General features: G+C 39.4%; 1 protein-coding gene across 1 annotated transcript; it reads left to right on the top strand.

Annotated features, from left to right (window-relative positions):
- The first annotated feature begins 1,868 nt into the window (after positions 1-1,868).
- LOC137217823 (RNA-binding motif protein, X chromosome-like) lies at positions 1,869-11,278 on the top strand. The gene is made up of 9 exons (XM_067724786.1): positions 1,869-1,977; positions 2,686-2,792; positions 5,128-5,240; positions 5,361-5,422; positions 7,418-7,561; positions 8,722-8,836; positions 9,780-9,905; positions 10,004-10,092; positions 10,840-11,278. The coding sequence occupies exons 1-9, from the start codon at positions 1,869-1,871 to the stop codon at positions 11,115-11,117; spliced, it is 1,143 nt and encodes a 380-aa protein (XP_067580887.1). The 3' UTR covers positions 11,118-11,278.
- The last annotated feature ends 5,347 nt before the right edge of the window (positions 11,279-16,625 follow it).

Below are 16,625 nucleotides of genomic sequence, written 5' to 3'. Positions count from 1 at the left end.
AAATTCACATTATTCCCCCAAATTGCCTTTTACTTTTTTTTTTTTTTTTTGCGATACGCAGTCCTCTCACCCTTGTGGCCTCCCCTGTTGCGGAGCACAGGCTCCGGACGCGCAGGTTCAGCGGCCATGGCTCACGGGCCCAGCCGCTCTGCAGCATGTGGGAACTTCCCGGACCGGAGCACGTACCCATGTGCCCTGTCTCACCAGGCGGACTCTCAAACACTGCGCCACCAGGAAAGCCCTTCTCCTTTATATTGATTAAATTAAAGCAACTGGGAAATGTATGCAGTAAAAAAGTAGAGAACACATTGTGTCGTTGCAGTTTTCTTCAGAGTTTCTCCCGCGAGTTGCTCTCGCCAGTTGCTCTCGCGAGTGTCTCTCTTCACCCCTCCCCCACCTCTACATCTTTCATCTTCCCTAACTCCAGTGCGGCTCATCCGTTTGTCCACCCAGCGCTACGTCCCGTTCCTCATCCTCTTTCTATAAGTAGAGCGCTTGCTCTTGACCGTTAGTTTCTTTAGCGGTCGTCTGAAGAGACGCGGGAGGAAGACTTCTGAAGAAGAGGACAAAGTAAGGTAAGGAATTCGGCATTTTAGGGAGGAGAGAATAATTTATACCTCAGGAGAAAGAGTTGATACCTGTATCTTCTCCTGTTCCCAGAGAAAGCATGGTAATTCAGATTTTGATTTTTCTCTCAGGCTTTCTCTGTAAGATTTAAGAGCCGAGTAAGTTGTGTTTGTAGACATATGTCTGAATATACACTGTCTCCAGAAGTCTATCAGTTGTTCTTGAACAGTACGTTTAAGTTTTGTTCTTCCAGATAATCAGTTCCCAAGGCAGCAGTGGAAAGCCAGTGAAGTTCCTGGCTTTTGTCCGTGAATTGAGAAGGTGGGGAGAGGGGTGGAGATAGGTTTGAAATGCTGTGGGAGGGAATACCGAGTAGATAATTTACCTTTGATTAGCGGCATACCCTCTTTGCTGTTTAACTTGTTTACACCTGGAGGCGGACTGAGAACTTTACCTTTGATTAACGCGTACCCTCTTTGCTGTTTAAGTTTTTTTTTTTCTCTCACTTGCGGGTAGTGGAGCGTACGCCAGGGCGCCATTTTGTTCCGCGTGCACTTTTTTTTTCCTTACGGGTTTTCTTTGTGAAAGCAGAGGTACTGAACAATAGAGGCAAGATGCCTAACTATTTTAACTTAAATGATTTAAAACCTGTAACTTTAGTTATCAGATGTCAAAATGTTGATTCACTTGACAAAAACCGTCAGATTTTAATTTTGCACATAAAGTATGTTACTCTCTTTGAACCAGTGTTTCTTAAAGTCTCTCAGTATAAGTAAAACAGTTTAAATTTCCCTCAGTAAAGGATGTAACTCCCTCCTTTGCTTTTATGACTTACCATTTTTGAAGTTTAAACAGTATTTGATGCATAATCAAGAAAAATGTGAGTAGATGGGAAAATTTTGAAAACAATGTTTAAGGTATTTTCTGCACAGTTCATAAAACTTATTAACTGTTAGATGTGTAGAATCCAGGAGCATTTTTTATTGCTTATTTTTTTGTTGTTTTTTGGAAATGAAGCGTTGAACCCTGCAGCTCAAAAGAATTTACAGTTGCCTTCTAATCTGATTTTTACATACAGGTTTTTGTAAGAGATCTATAAAAAGTGGAGCATTTGTTATGCCAGTGCTTATTTTGCTTTGTGTTTCACGTTTCCTCTCTTTTAAGTAAGAAATGGCAAATAATTTCACTGATATTGGGTACTTTACTTGAGTTTTAAACAGGTGTAATAGTTTGATACTTTTGGCTTATAATGTATTTTTTGCTATGAGTATAAAGATATATTTTTAATTACTTACAGAAAAATGGTGGAAGCAGATCAGCCTGGGAAACTGTTCATAGGAGGCCTCCATGCTGACACCAATGAAAATTCTCTGGAAGTGGTATTTGGGAAATATGGTCACATTATGGAAGGTAATTTTTAGAACCAATATATGTATCTATTCAAAGCAAATGTGTATTAAACATACACCACTGGACAGCTAAGTTATAATGCTTTTTCTGTTTTTAACACATGAGCACTTTTTATTTAAGTTTCTACTTTTTATTAGGAAAGCACTGGGCAATGAGGGAAAGTGTACACCTTAGGGGCTCCTACTACTGAGAAGGGAAAAAAGCAGCGTTATTTTCTTCCCCCGACCTGTGCTTTGCAGCATGCAGGGTCTTAGTTACCTGACCAGGGATCAAGCCCACACCGGGTGGCATGCGGCATGTGGATCTTAGTTGCCTGAAGAGGGGTCAGACCCGTGTCCCCTGCATTGGGAAAGTGGAGTCTTATCCACTGGACCACCAGGGAAGTCCCAGGGCTTTTTAAATACACTGTGGTCATAGGACATGAAATGGGAAGAGATATGCTAATTGTAGAATGGTTGAAATTATTGACTCTATTTTTAAAATACTGGAAATGATATAAAATGGAAAGGGTTTTTTTGGTTTATGTGTTTTTGTTTTTTGTTTCAGTGTTAAGTAACTTTCAGGAGGTTGTTACTGTACTGTGTCCATAACATCAAATTGAGTTAAGGAGGCCTTATGAGAAATTGTCAAAGGATTGATTATTTTGAAAATATGAAAAGTTCAATTTTATGTGAAATTTTAAATTAAAAAGATTTATGTGTATTACAGTTATTTTGATGAAGGATCGGGTAACAAACAAGTCTAGAGGCTTTGCTTTTATTACTTTTGAGAATTCTGCAGATGCAAAGGATGCTGCCAAAGATATGAATGGAAAGGTAAGAGTCTTTTAATAATATTTTGTGTTCTCCATTTAATACTATTTCTAGATTGTTTCTCTTTTTTCTAATTTTTTAAACTAACATAATGCCATATAAGCCTTCACTCTCCTTTTTGTCACATAAGTGCTGGATTGTCTGGTTGGAAAGAGATTGAAATTAACATTAGCTTTAACAATATATTTTAAACCTGTTTTAGCATTCAAACATAAAAGTAAATAAGTTTTAGCCTGTAGAGCTCTCCCCAATATCCCATACTGTTTCTGTTTTTTTTTTTGCTGTACGCGGGCCTCTCACTGTTGTGGCCTCTCCCGTTACGTAGCACAGGCTCCGGACGTGCAGGCTCAGCATCCATGGCTCACGGGCCCAGCCGCTCCGCGGCATGTGGGATCCTCCCGGACCGGGGCACGAACCCGTGTTCCCTGCATCGGCAGGCGGACTCTCAACCACTGTGCCACCATGGAAAACCCCCATACTGTTATTTTTAAGTCTCGGCGTTTTTTTTTGGTGGGGGAGTGTGTACGCACGCCTCTCACTGTTGTGGCCTCTTCCATTGTGGAGCACCGGCTCCGGACGTACAGGCTCAGTGGCTGTGGCTCACGGGCCTAGTCGCTCCATGGCATGTGGGATCTTCCCGGACCAGGGCACGAACCCGTGTTCCCTGCATCGGCAGGCGGACTCTCAACCACTGCGCCCCCAGGGAAGCCCAAAACTGTACTTTTAATTGCATATTTGCTCCAAGATTTTTTTTATATTGTAGGTAATATTTTTCCCATTTTATATTGCAGGTAATATCTTTTTATATTCATCATACTGTGAATTGTTAATTGTTAAAATTACCTCCAGTGCTTCTCAGTTCTCATAGTGTGGAACACATACATTAATTCCCTTTTTCTGTAGCTTGGTTTCTGGTATGCTGCAGGCACTTGGCACATGTTGACCCTTTTACTTTACTTTCATATTTTAAGGTATGGTAGTACCTAAAAGTTGACTTTGACTCATGATTTTATTTTGGGTGCAGAGATAGAGTTGCGTTATGAAGAACAGTTGATGGTGATCCGCCACCCCCATTTTCTTTGTTTTCAAGCACAAGAACGCGTAGTCTGTGTAGACATTAGTCTTCACTTCTTTATTCAACAGATATTTTATTGGCAGGCATTGATTTAGCAATTGATTAATGGTTGTGGGTAAGACAAAATACCTATTTTCTTGGACACTTGTGTTCTAGGGTGAAAGATGAGAAGCATACAAGTAAAAATAAATGCAATTTCATATGGAAAAATATTAAGGGAAATAAAGTAAGTAATTTCATTAGAGCTTAAGGGGAGTGGTGGACACTATTTCTATACATATAGATCTAACAATGTTATATCCTGAATGTTGGGAGGGAGGCAGCCATTCATAAGTCTATGGGAAATATTTTGGACCCAGAAACAGAAAAGGAGGCCCTAAGGTGGGAACACATGGCTGTTGAGGCTGTTTGTATTGGGCCAGGGCCCATCCATATCCACCAGAAGTCTTAGTAGGAATTCAGCATTTAAAATTGTTTTCCAAAAATAACATGAAACAGCTAGAGTGTTTTATGTAGAGCAATTATATGATGATTTGCATTATGTTTTCAAAAATTACTTTGGCATCTATAGAAGGTTAATTTAGGAAGCTGTTGGAAGATTAAGAAATGTAAGCATTTCTGAAACATAAGAATATGAAGTAGTATTATAATAAGTTACTCTTTGGGGACATGTTTAAACAATTGAATAAGGCAAGAGATGTTAAGGACCAGATAAGTGCTCTATTTAAAAAAAAAACCAGGGAAATTATTAGAAGTAAATACAGAACAACAATCATGTTGGAAATTTTTCTTTCTCTTAATATTTAATAAATGCTAAAAATAATTAGAGTAGGAATAACCATTTTGAATAATGGATAATTCCATTATTCCAATGAATAATTTTATTTTTTAAATGACACGTATACTTTTATATACCCTTGGGACACTGAAAACTTTGAATGGTAGAAGTACAGAAATGAAGTGAGTTTAGTTATCCATTATAGAAAATAAAAGGGTATATTCTCTCATGATAAGTGAGAGGTATTAATCTTCTTTTAATACCAGAGGACATTTCAGGGAGCTGTAACTGCCAATACATACACTTTGTGTTGGATGACTTACTGAAAGACTGTTACTAATTAAATCTCATTTATTTGGCACGGTGAAGGACACAATCATTTCAGAAGAAAATGTTTGCTTTGTGGAAAAAATACTGATCTTGAACTAGTGCAGTAGTAAATAAATTTGATGTAATGTTACTAATGTTATACTTAATCTTTTTAGTCTTTGGATGGAAAAGCTATTAAAGTAGAGCGAGCCAACAAACCATCTTTTGACAGCGGTGGTAAACAGAGACCACAACCTCCTGCAAGAAACAGGGGCCATCTGAGAAATCTGAGACATGGAAGAGGAGGAAATGGAAGAGGAGGAAATGGAAGAGGAGGAAATGGAAGAGGAGGAAATGGAAGAGGACGAAATGGAAGAAGACGAAATGGAAGAAGACGAAATGGAAGAGGAGGAAATGGAAGAGGAGGAAATGGAAGAGCAAGAGAGCATCCCTCACGTGGAGGACACTTGGGTAATGTTTTAAAATACAAGGCTGCAGCCATAGGACCGAAAAATCGTTAAGTTTAACTGTATAGAAACATCTCAGTTTTTATTCCATCCTTTATGAGCAAAGTAGTCTGTAAGAATTATTAGATGATGAATTACATTGATAGTCAGAAGTATTTCTAAGTTGTAAGGACTTATTGTAGTTATAAAATGACTTAACTAGATAATATGCAAAAAGTTAATCACCTTACAGGGAAATAGCATAAATTTTAAACTAAATTCAGTCTCTTTTACCATTATTACTAATTGCCTCTTTTCTTCAAGAAGTTTTCTACAGAGTGTACTACTATCGATCATACATTAGAATTTTTCACTTTAGGGCCAATAACTTTATATGAGTTTAAGTCAATGATTCATTAATAATCTATTAGAAATACATTGATTAATTTTATTCTGAGAGTAGACTTATTGCATCATAAAAATACTAGAGAATCTTGAAAACTACACCGCGGAAAATAAAAGTCACTCAGAATATCCACAATTCAGGGATAAACACTTCATATTTTAGGTTTCACCTTGCAGTATTTGTCTTAAGTGTATGTGTTCAGAAATCTAAGCAAATCTCCATTGTCATTTTGATATGAGGCTTTCCTCCCTGGGTCTGTTGTTTGCATTTGGGGGAAAATACCTTAGGGAAATAAATAGGGCTTTAGATTCTAAAAGGTGTCTTTGATTCAGGAAAAGAGTAAAAACCTCTGCTTCAGAAACATGTATGTTTTCTTTCTGTGTGTATTAGAGGAGAAAGTCGTTGAAAATATATTTTTTGAATTTTTTCAGAGAAGTTTTCTACTTAGTAAGAAAAGGAGGAAAAGCACTTTGTATTTCAAAAACTTCCATATATTTAACAACCTTTGCTTCACCTATTAACCATAACCAGTCTTCAGAAATAAAACATTTGGTTTCTTTTTGTGTTAATTAGATGTGTGAATTTTAGGAAGTGTTTTTTGAAAGTTCAGTTAAAGGGTGTGCCCATTTTAAGATAACATAGTTTTGTTCTTTTCCCACTAACTTGATCTTGAGAAAAGTTTACCAGTTCGTATTCTGCCATGTGTAAGAATACTCATTTTTTCTTGCCTGTGGCACTACAGGGGAATTGGAATATATCTAAACATCTTTCTGGTTAGAAAGGTACAACATAAATTTTCAGTATTTAATGTGCCTTTCTTAAATACTATTAAAATTGAACGCAACATAGCCCTTTTCACTGAAAAATCAACATTAAGAGTTGATCTGTGAATAACACAGGCTTGAACTGTGGGTCAACTTACAAGCAGATTTTTTTTCAATACATACATATTACATCACTACGTGATCCAAGGTTGGTTGAATCCATGGATGCAGAACTAGGGATACTGGGCCAACTGTAAAGTTATAAGCAGATATTCTCCTGCAAAGGGGGTTGTTTGTATGTATATACTTAACTGTTAGGTAATGCATTTTTTATTCATCTTTTTTATTTTTAATGTTTTGATCTATACCTAGGATGGAGCGGCTGGGCCCATGGGCCATGGCCGCTGAGCCTGCGCGTCCAAAGCCTGTGCTCTGCAACGGGAAAGGCCACAACCGTGAGAGGCCCGCGTACCGCAAAAAAAAAAAAAAAGCTTCCTTGACACCAGAATTATATAACTAATAACTTATCATCTTCCTCCTAAACTGATCAAAAATTCAGGTTTACATTTAATTTATCCAGGTTTTTCTGTACTCTCTCTCTTTTCCCCAAACTGCTTTCATACCAGTGGTTCTTGAATTTCTTGCTAGATTTTCCAAACTGACTTTTACAGTAAGTCTTTGAACTGTACTAACTTATGTGTCATATGAGCAAACAATCTTACTGGTTTAGACAAATATGAAAGCTGAAGACTGGGGTAATTGTTTAGTGAAAATTTATAACAATAAGTGAAACTTGACCAATGAAAAAATGTTGATTCTAGTTAACTAAAAAGATTTCATTTAAACACAGGTTGTGGTGGATATACTCCTAGTCTCAATGCGAGTTCTTCCAGGGGACCCTTTCCAGTTAAAAGAGGACCATCTTCGAGAAGTGGAGGTCCTCCTCCTAAAAGATCTGCTCAAAGACCAAGCAGTAGTGGGATGGGAAGACAAGGTAAATGCTATGTAATGCAGAGACAGTTGATTCTTATTAATGAAAGTGAGCTATTTTAAACAGAATGTTTAAGCAAAATGGAAAGTGAGAAGTATATGAACATGTTTACCAGTCACTAATTTATTGATTGATTTGTGGTTGGGAAATAATCTTTTAGTTTCTAATTATACATGTAGTAGGTGATTAGCAGTGCAGTGGGGAAAACATTGCTTGCATGTCCATGTTTGCTATAGAATTCCTCTTAATTTAAGTTGTTGCTAACACTTTTTGGTTAGTAGGCTTCTTTATCACATAGTTTCAATATCAGAATTTTCATGAAAACTATGTCCTGTGAGAGAATGCTCTGGTCTGTAGAGTAGTTTAGCTATGTATATTGGCCACCTGGTTTTTTATTTAATTATTATAAACAATAACTGAAACTTGCCATATGAACTGTAGTTTGTGCTCTTAACTTTTTTAGCACTGTTTTCTGATCCTTAATATGGTACGGACTTGAAACAGTCATTTTCAAATTGCCATTTTATGTGTAGAATATTAATGAAGCCAAATGTAGCACGGTATTGACTTCCAAATACAACAGAAGCTAAGAAGCCTACCCTTTCCATTATTAGATGGTTAGCCTAGTGAACAAACAAGAGAAGAGAACAAACAACGTCCTAGTGACCTCTAGGAATTAGGAATAAGAATTAACACATGAAGAGAACATTATTTATGGGAGATAGTTTCATATTTTGGAAGTGGTACAGTGTTTTTCAAATGAGCCCTTTATTGCTAATAAACAATAGAAGTCACTATTGCTATCATCATAAAAGGTCAGTAATTAAGGTTGTACACATAAAGGAGAGAGCCAACCACTTGGTGATTGAATATGTGACAGTAGTTACCAAAAATTAATTATTTGCTCAAATTTTGAGAAGTTTTCCCTACTGCTGGTAATTGAAAGGGTATGTGAAATGTATAGGGAACGGGAGATGTACCGAAAATAAAATGTTCAGTGGTATCATTTAAAGGGAAACAAAAATGTGCATAAATGGAATTTTAGAAGGAGTAGTTTTTTAAAATGATTTTGGAGAGAGGAAGGATATCAGACTTTTGAATTTTTCTTCGAAACATTACTGTCAATTTTGAGATACTTAAACACAAGCATTTTTAAATTAAAGGCTCAGTGTCACGTGGAAGACAAAATTATGGAGCTTCTCCTCACAGAGAGCCAGTCTCTTTTCGGAGAGTTGGCTGTATGTCACGAAGAGATGGTGGTTATGCTACTAAAGATAGGTAAGAAAAAACACAGTATATGAATTAAGCCATGGTTAATTTTGTTGTTCTTGCTGAAATTTACCTAACACGAAATTGAACATTTAAAAGTGAACAATTCAGTAACATTTAGTACACTTAACAGTGTTATGCAACCACCAGCTCTGTTCAGTTCCAAAACATTTCATTACCCCAAAATAAAATTAATAAGCAGTCACTCCCATTTTCTCCTGCCTTGTCCCTGGTAGGTGCCCATCTGTGTCCTTATCTATGAATTTATCTAATCCTGAATATATCATACTAATGGAATCAAACACTATGTGACCTTTATTATCCAGATTTCCCTTAGCATAAATGTTTTCAAGGATCATTCATGCTGTAGCATGAATCACTACTTCGGATCTTTTTTTTTTTTTTGGCTGACTAAATATTCCATTTTATGTGTGGTTAACATGGTTTGTTTATCCATCTGTGTGGGTTATTCCCATCATAGTGCTGTCATGAATACTCCTGTACAAGCATTTGGGTACCTGTATTCAATTCTTTTTGAGTGTATATATACTTAGGAATGGAATTCCTGGGACATATAGTAATTCTTTAATTTTTTAAGGAACTGCTAATCTTTTCCACAGAGCCTGTACTATTTTACATTTCTGCCACGCACATACATGATTTGTTTCTCTGCATCTGCACCAGCACTTGATATATTCTGTTTGTTTTTTTAAAATTATAGCCAGTCTGATAGGTGCAAAGTAGATATTTCATTTTGGTTTTGAATTGCATTTCCATAATAAATACGTTGAGCAGCTTTTCATGTCCTTGTTGGTTATTGTGTATCTTCCTTGAACAAAAGTATATTCAAGTCCTTTGCCCGTTTAAAATTTTTTGTCTTTCTGTTGTGTGAATTCTTTATATATTCTGGATATTATAAGTTGCATTTAAAATTTTATCTGCTTTATTTAACTTATTCAAGCAGAGCTTATCCAAGCTCCCGAGACAGCAAGGATTATACTCCACCACGTAGAGTCAATGCATACCGTTATTATGGACATTCAAGTTCTTGGAATGATCATCCCTCTGGAGAACATAGGTAATATAAAGTTTTGTGTTTTTATCAAATAAAAACATTCTTTTAAATTATGTGATCGTGACACGTAATTTAAATCTATGTCATTCTTTTAAATTTAGTGATCGTGATCGCTGTGGTGGAAGTCGTGATAGAGATTATTCTGAATATCGAAGTGGAAGGTCTTACAGGGATTCATATGGGAGTTACGGTAAGAGTCCAGTTACAACCTGTAAATCATAGAATTAGACTTAACCAGATCGTTGTTTACTCTAATTTTACTTCAATTCCTCAAAGGTAAAACTATGTTTAGCATGGCCTTTTTGATAAATTAAAGACCTTTGAATTATTTTCTTAATAGCTCACTTAAAATGCAATGAAGGGTAAATTGACAGTCTCATCTTTTTTTCTCATTACAGAAAAACTATTTTAACATTTTTCTTTTTTTTTTTTGCGGTACGCGGGCCTCTCACCGTTGTGGCCTCTCCCGCTGCGGAGCACAGGCTCCGGACGTGCAGGCCCAGTGGCCGTGGCCCACGGTCCCAGCCGCTCCGCGGCATGTGGGATCCTCCCAGGCCGGGGCACGAACCCGTGTCCCCTGCATCGGCAGGCGGACTCTCAACCACTGCACCACCAGGGAAGCCCCTATTTTAACATTTTCAAATAATCAGTAGAGTGCTGTTAAAAGTATGAAGCATAGGAACATTATGAAGGTCAGAATTTCAGTCCATTTTCAGAAAATAACATTTACTTTAAAATAAACTACTGAGGCTGAAAAATATTGCTCACTCTTTTAAATAAATGTGAAAGCCCTTCACTGTTGCTACATAGTTTATATTTTCATAGCAGAGACAGATAAAGCTTATCTTTTCAAATATTTAGCACTTTAAGTCATGTTATATGATACCAGAAAAATTTGTAATGTTTAAATTTAGTTTATGAATCATTAACTTCACAGGTGACTCCCGTGGTGCACCAGCAGCACAAAGGGCCCCTGTGACTTACGGTGGAAGCAGTCGCTATGATAGCAATACAACAGATGGATATGGAGGAGGTCCGGAAGGTTACTCAAGCAGCCAAAGTAATACTTATTCAAGTGGTCGTGAGCGTGGAAGACAAGAACAACCAGGGTTTCCACCCTCTGTGAATGGGGGCTACCTTGCTCCTCGTGACTCATACAGTAGCTCAGGTTGTGGGGCTTCCAGGGGAGGTTATGCGGGAAGCCAATATGAATGAGAGGGCCAAAGCAGATATTAAAAATAACACTCAGTTATGTACCAAATGTTCTTTACAAAGGAAAAGTTTAAGTTGTTTTCTTTAATTGATGCTTGATTACTACTAAAACAAAAATGTTGGTTTGGGGGGAAGAGGCATATATTAACTTTCCCTTTATGAATATTCAGAGAAAATGACAACATGGAATTATTCAAAGTACTTTCATAGTTGTTAATGTTAGTTGAAAAGTAGAAGTTGTGTTTAAAATGTAATGCTCAGAATTTTCAGAGTAAAAAAATTTCATGAAATATTTCTTGTTAATTATACTGCTGAGTTAAACAAGCATAAAACTTTTGTTTGGAGGATGAATTGTGCTGTTTGCCTAAACTTTTCCTTTGTGTCTTTGAACATGAATGTATTCAAAATTAAGCAATGTGTTATTTCTCCATCGCAAGCTGTGACTGTTCTCCAGTTAGGCTAAACAAATTACATGTTCCTTTTTGAAAGCTTAAACATATAAAAGGTTTGAGAAGTCTCCAAAAAGGCTGAAAAACAATGTTTACATTATTACTGACATTCTATGTGCCTTTATCCTTTTAAAGCAAGAGTATAGGGCTTCCCTGGTGGCGCAGTGGTTGAGATTCTGCCTGCTAAAGCAGGGAACACGGGTTCGAGCCCTGGTCTGGGAGGATCCCACGTGCCACGGGGCAGCTAGGCCCGTGAGCCACAACTACTGAGCCTGCGCGTCTGGAGCCTGTGCTCCGCAACCAAAAGAGGCCGCGATAGTGAGAGCCCCGCACACCGCGATGAAGAGTGGCCCCCGCTTGTCACAGCTAGAGAAAGCCCTCGCACAGAAACGAAGACCCAACACAGCCATAAATAAATTAATTAATTAATAAACTCCTACCCCCAACATCTCCTTTAAAAAAAAAAAGCAATAGTATAAATGAAAGGAAAATTTACACATGTGAATGTAATGAGTTTAAGAAATCTTGAGGTTAAGTATCTATTTTCTGATCCATATTCAAGTGGCAGATGACCAACGTGGGAATAATGATAATAAAACCAATTTTCCACTAAATGTAAATGGAACCAGTTAACTTTTCTGAGTATATATCTTAGTGAAAGTTAGTACCCCTGGATTGTAAAACATTGGGAAACGTTTTAAGTACTACTGTTTTTAACTTTATTTTGGCGTGCCTGTGCCATTGGAGCCAGGAGTTCCCGCTCCAAAATCAGGAAATCAGAATCCGGTTTCCCTCGGGACCTTTAACCACTGGGAACTCTCAGAAAATGTACAAGGAAATGCATGGTGGCCGAAGTTGCTGGATACTTTTCTTCCAGGGGACAGAGAGCCCGAAGCTCTGTGGCATGAGAGGGGAGTGTCCGGGAAACCCAGCTCTGTGCTCGACTTGAATTCCTTTGCTCAAGAGCAGAAGAGCCACGCAGTTAAGAGCTCCGTCTGAGTGTCTGTCTTTCTCTCTCTCTCTCTCTCTCTGTGTGTGTGTGTGTGTGTGTGTGTGTGCGTTCTTGTTTCTGTATGTATCTGCTCCCTCCCTCTGTGGCCCACTCTCCTGGGATCCCCTCTGGATACTTAAACTCTCAGAGAAATTCTACCTTGCCTGGCACCAAAAGAGCTCTCCTCGTCTGTGATTGGCACCCACGGGTTCTCGGACTTTGTGTGACCACACGTTTGCATAGTGCCTTTCAAACGCTTGAGTGGCAGGCAGAAATTGCCTTTCTGCTAGCCAATATAAGGTGACAAGCGTCCCTCCGGGAACGGACATTGACACATGGCACAAGACGAAGTTGACTTGGCCATGCTGTGTTTTGAGAGACCGAGAGAGGGACGACACGCTTTGGTGGCACTGGGGAACGCCAGAAACTTTATTTGGACACGTGCGCACACACTGAGGTGCTGAGGACTGCACCCAGTCGAGGGCCACCACGCACGCATGCATGCCTTCACCACTGCCAACCCGAGGATGTGAATTTTGCCGACCCTAAGGATGCCCTGTGAAAGTGGTTCTGCTCTCGTCCACCTTCCAAATGAGATCACAGCCCAGCCCAGCCCTTCGCCCCAGTCTTGTGGGACAGGGGAGCAGGGGTAGAATCCAGCTAAGCCATCACGGCCATACTCCTGAGCCACAAGGGTTGTCAGAACATTAGAGTGATGTCTTAAACCAGCAAAATCAGTGTGAGGCAGTCGGTTATGCCTCGGTGTGGGTCGGTGTGCCAAACCTTACGAAAAAAAGGCCAGGTGTTTCTCAAGGGCCTACACAGGGGTGGGGGGAAAGGTTGCTCGTGCACTGGAGAAGGAGATAAAGGTGGCTGTAGCTGAGATGGGAGTGGGGCTGGAGGGGTGGGGGGTGGGTCTTTCCTCTTTGGGCCTGGGCATCGGGCCCTTTATGATTCTCATGTACTTTACATCCTCCCTGTCCTTCCACAGGTGCTTTCTTCCTCCCTCTAATCTCAGCCCCTGGTCGAGGGTGCTGGCGTGTGATGCCACTTACACTTTGCTCCACGGGTGGTATCTCTGGGCTGGATTCCCTGGCCTGGGGGCTTCAACTGGCCCACAGTTTACGTACGTTCTCTGAGCTCTTTAAGCTTTTCCACGTCCCCGCGTCCATCCCAACGTCCACGCATGCATGACAGTAGTCGTGCCTATTCCTGAGCACGCACGTGCATCACGTGCCCCCCCCACGCCCCCCCCCCCCCACCACACACGGGCAGGTACCTGAGCAGAACTCTACACGTACGTGTTTCCACGAGAAAGGATTTTGGTCAGCGCCCCCTTGTTTACTGTCCCAGTTGATTTCTGTCCCCGCCTCCCCTCTGTGGATCTAGCCCATGTGCACATTTAGCTCCACGGGTTGTTCTTGGAACGATTGCCCTGCCTGTGGGACGGTGTGGTTGAAAGTGGGCGCAGTGGGAGCTGAGTCACGTGCACCTGTGTTCTGTTTCCTCCCGGTTGCCTTCGACAGGTTGACCGTGGGGAGCACGGAGGCTCGACTCCATTCCCCGTGCCCCTGTCTGTGGCACCATACAGGAAGACAAGGTACTAGGGACCCAGCCGACTTGGGACACGCTTTCCTCTTCCTGCAGCTCTCAGGATGTTTCGCGTGTCGCCGGGCAGTCTGCTTAGAGAGGTGCTCCAGGGCTCCCTTTGCTCTGTAGGTGTTTGTCTTCAGCTGCTTTCTCTTTCCACCTCAGGCAACTGTGGGAGGCCACTGGGACCAAGGCCGTGGCTACGTGTGTGCTATAATGTCCTGAAGATGGATCCAGCACTTGGGTGAAGAAATTAGGCTCTGAAGGAGAGGCTGAAAAGAGGAGGTTGGCTCCCTTCCCGTCTACCCTACTGTTTACTGCTAAACATGCACAGAGCCCCCACTAAGTGTGAACACAAAGGATGCCCTTAAACCTGAGACAGTATAGCAATTTGGGGAAAACTGCAGGTTTCCAAAGGAAAGTGGGTAGATAAAATCAATCAGAAGTAGGACTGTGAGGTTTAGCTCTGAATGATGGGAAGGAATACTATACATCTGGGACAGAGTAATTCTTACGGGGGAAACAGCTCATGTAAGGAAGAAGATAAAGAGGGGTGATACACCAAGGGGGGAAGGGAGGGAGAGGGATAAATTGGGAGATTGGGATTGACATATACACACTACTATATAGAAAACAGAGACTAAGGACATACTGTATAGCACAGGGAACTCTACTCAGTAATGACCTATGCGGGAAAAGAATCTAAAAAAGAGGGGAGACATATGTACATATAAGTGATTCACTTTGCTGTGCAGTAGAAACTAACACAACATTGTAAATCAACTCTACTCCTATGAAAAATTAATTTAAAACTAGGTAATACAACGTGAGGCTTATTATGGAGAGCTACAGTTGTAATAGGATCAGTTATACGGATAGCAAAAGTGATGGTGGAGTGGACAGAGATGAAAGATCAGCAAAGAAAGACAGTTAAAACGGTGAGGGTAGAAAGATAAGGAATTCCTGGAAGCTGGGGACCTTGTTCCAGTGTCTTGGGTAGAAGCTGACTAACTCCTGATGTCACCTGCTTGGTGCCATGTTCTTGGGGAACAAGAACTATCTGTCTCATAATGCTATCCACTCCTGGGCAACAGAGAGAGAACACCTCCGTTTAAGGCCTCAGTTAGGGTGGAGTTCTACTCAAGGGTAACATTTACACTTTTTCATTTGAGACACAAATCCTGGGCTGGAACCCCTCCGGTTTGGGCAGCACTGTTAGTCAGGATGATAAAGATCAAAAGGCTCTCAACACTTTATCTGCGTCATAGCACCAGAAAACTGAAAACCAAACTAAGACCTAGGTAAGGAAAGAGTTTATTCACAAAGACGATTGAATAGAAGAACACTTTGATTTCAGAATCTTCAAAATCAAGTAGAAAAAGTATTTTTTAAGAGGAAAGGATGAGCAAGGCCAGCAGAAACCTAGTGGGACAGAAGCAGAGGGGTGAGCAGGAAGTAAAGTAGGGGTATTTTAATAGAAAAAGTTTCCCCTGCCAGCTGATTCTCAGAATAAGCTGTTACGGAATATGTTCTGACCTTAGTATATTAGTGATTCCCCGAAGTTGAGGGGCAGGTCAAAGTTTAGCACACTGTGAGGAGGAGCGAAGGCTGATTAAAGTTTGGTCAAGCCAAGTCAGTAGATATGTAATTGCCAGTTGTAGGCCATCACATTACTAGAAAAATGAGGTTTGAACTTTGCAATTGGTTCAAATGTTTTTAATTGTTTTCTAAAGCAGTTTCCCCCTTCAATTCTTTATTTTTTTTACAATTTATTATAAAACCAGATTGATTATCCCATATAGTCTCCTATAGTTTGAATTTTGCTTCTGAATCTATCCATGCAGTCTCATTCAACATCTTCCTCTACCCACAATATTTCCTAAAAACTCAATAGTAAAATGTATTGATTATGCTTTGGCTTCTGTTTTATCGAGAACACTTTAAAATTACCAGTTGTTCCTTTATTATTTTGGACATGCTTTCTGATTATTACTTTTCTGTGTGTTCACTAAATCATTCCATTTACCATGGCTTTATAATCCTCTTTAATATCCAGAAAGGAGGCCCTTTGTTAGAATATTCTCTAAATGATTTCTGAATGTTAATTCTTCTAAATAAACTCTAAAAATCTAATTGAGAATGCTATAGGTGTAATATGTATATACATGTGATATGTAAGTAAATATGTAATATACATACACAGATATACACATATATAAACATAAATACCTTAATACATATATACATATATATATGAGATAACCTTATAATTTTCATTCACATTATTTATATTATTTACATATTATTTAAGGTCATATGGAAGTCATATTAGAACATCCATCTCCAGTTGCTCAAGTCATTCTTCAAGTATTTCAAAGAATTTTACTGTTTTCTTCTTCAAAAAAGTCTTGCACATACCTGAGAAAAAAAGCTTTTAATCTGTATAATGAGGATAAGAATAGCAGTCAATAGGACTGTGGC

This window comes from Pseudorca crassidens, chromosome Y, assembly GCF_039906515.1.
Source record: "Pseudorca crassidens isolate mPseCra1 chromosome Y, mPseCra1.hap1, whole genome shotgun sequence".
Classification (NCBI taxonomy): Eukaryota; Metazoa; Chordata; class Mammalia; order Artiodactyla; family Delphinidae; genus Pseudorca; species Pseudorca crassidens.
This window is presented reverse-complemented; position numbering and strand designations above follow the sequence as displayed.

Excerpts from the sequence above, each read along its gene's own strand:
- LOC137217823 (XM_067724786.1), top strand. The coding sequence starts at position 1,869 with ATGGTGGAAGCAGATCAGCCTGGGAAACTGTTCATAGGAGGCCTCCAT. Across the intron at positions 2,793-5,127 it reads CCAAAGATATGAATGGAAAG|TCTTTGGATGGAAAAGCTAT; the intron begins GTAAGAGTCTTT and ends TAATCTTTTTAG. Across the intron at positions 5,241-5,360 it reads AGGGGCCATCTGAGAAATCT|AGGAAATGGAAGAGGAGGAA; the intron begins GAGACATGGAAG and ends AAATGGAAGAGG.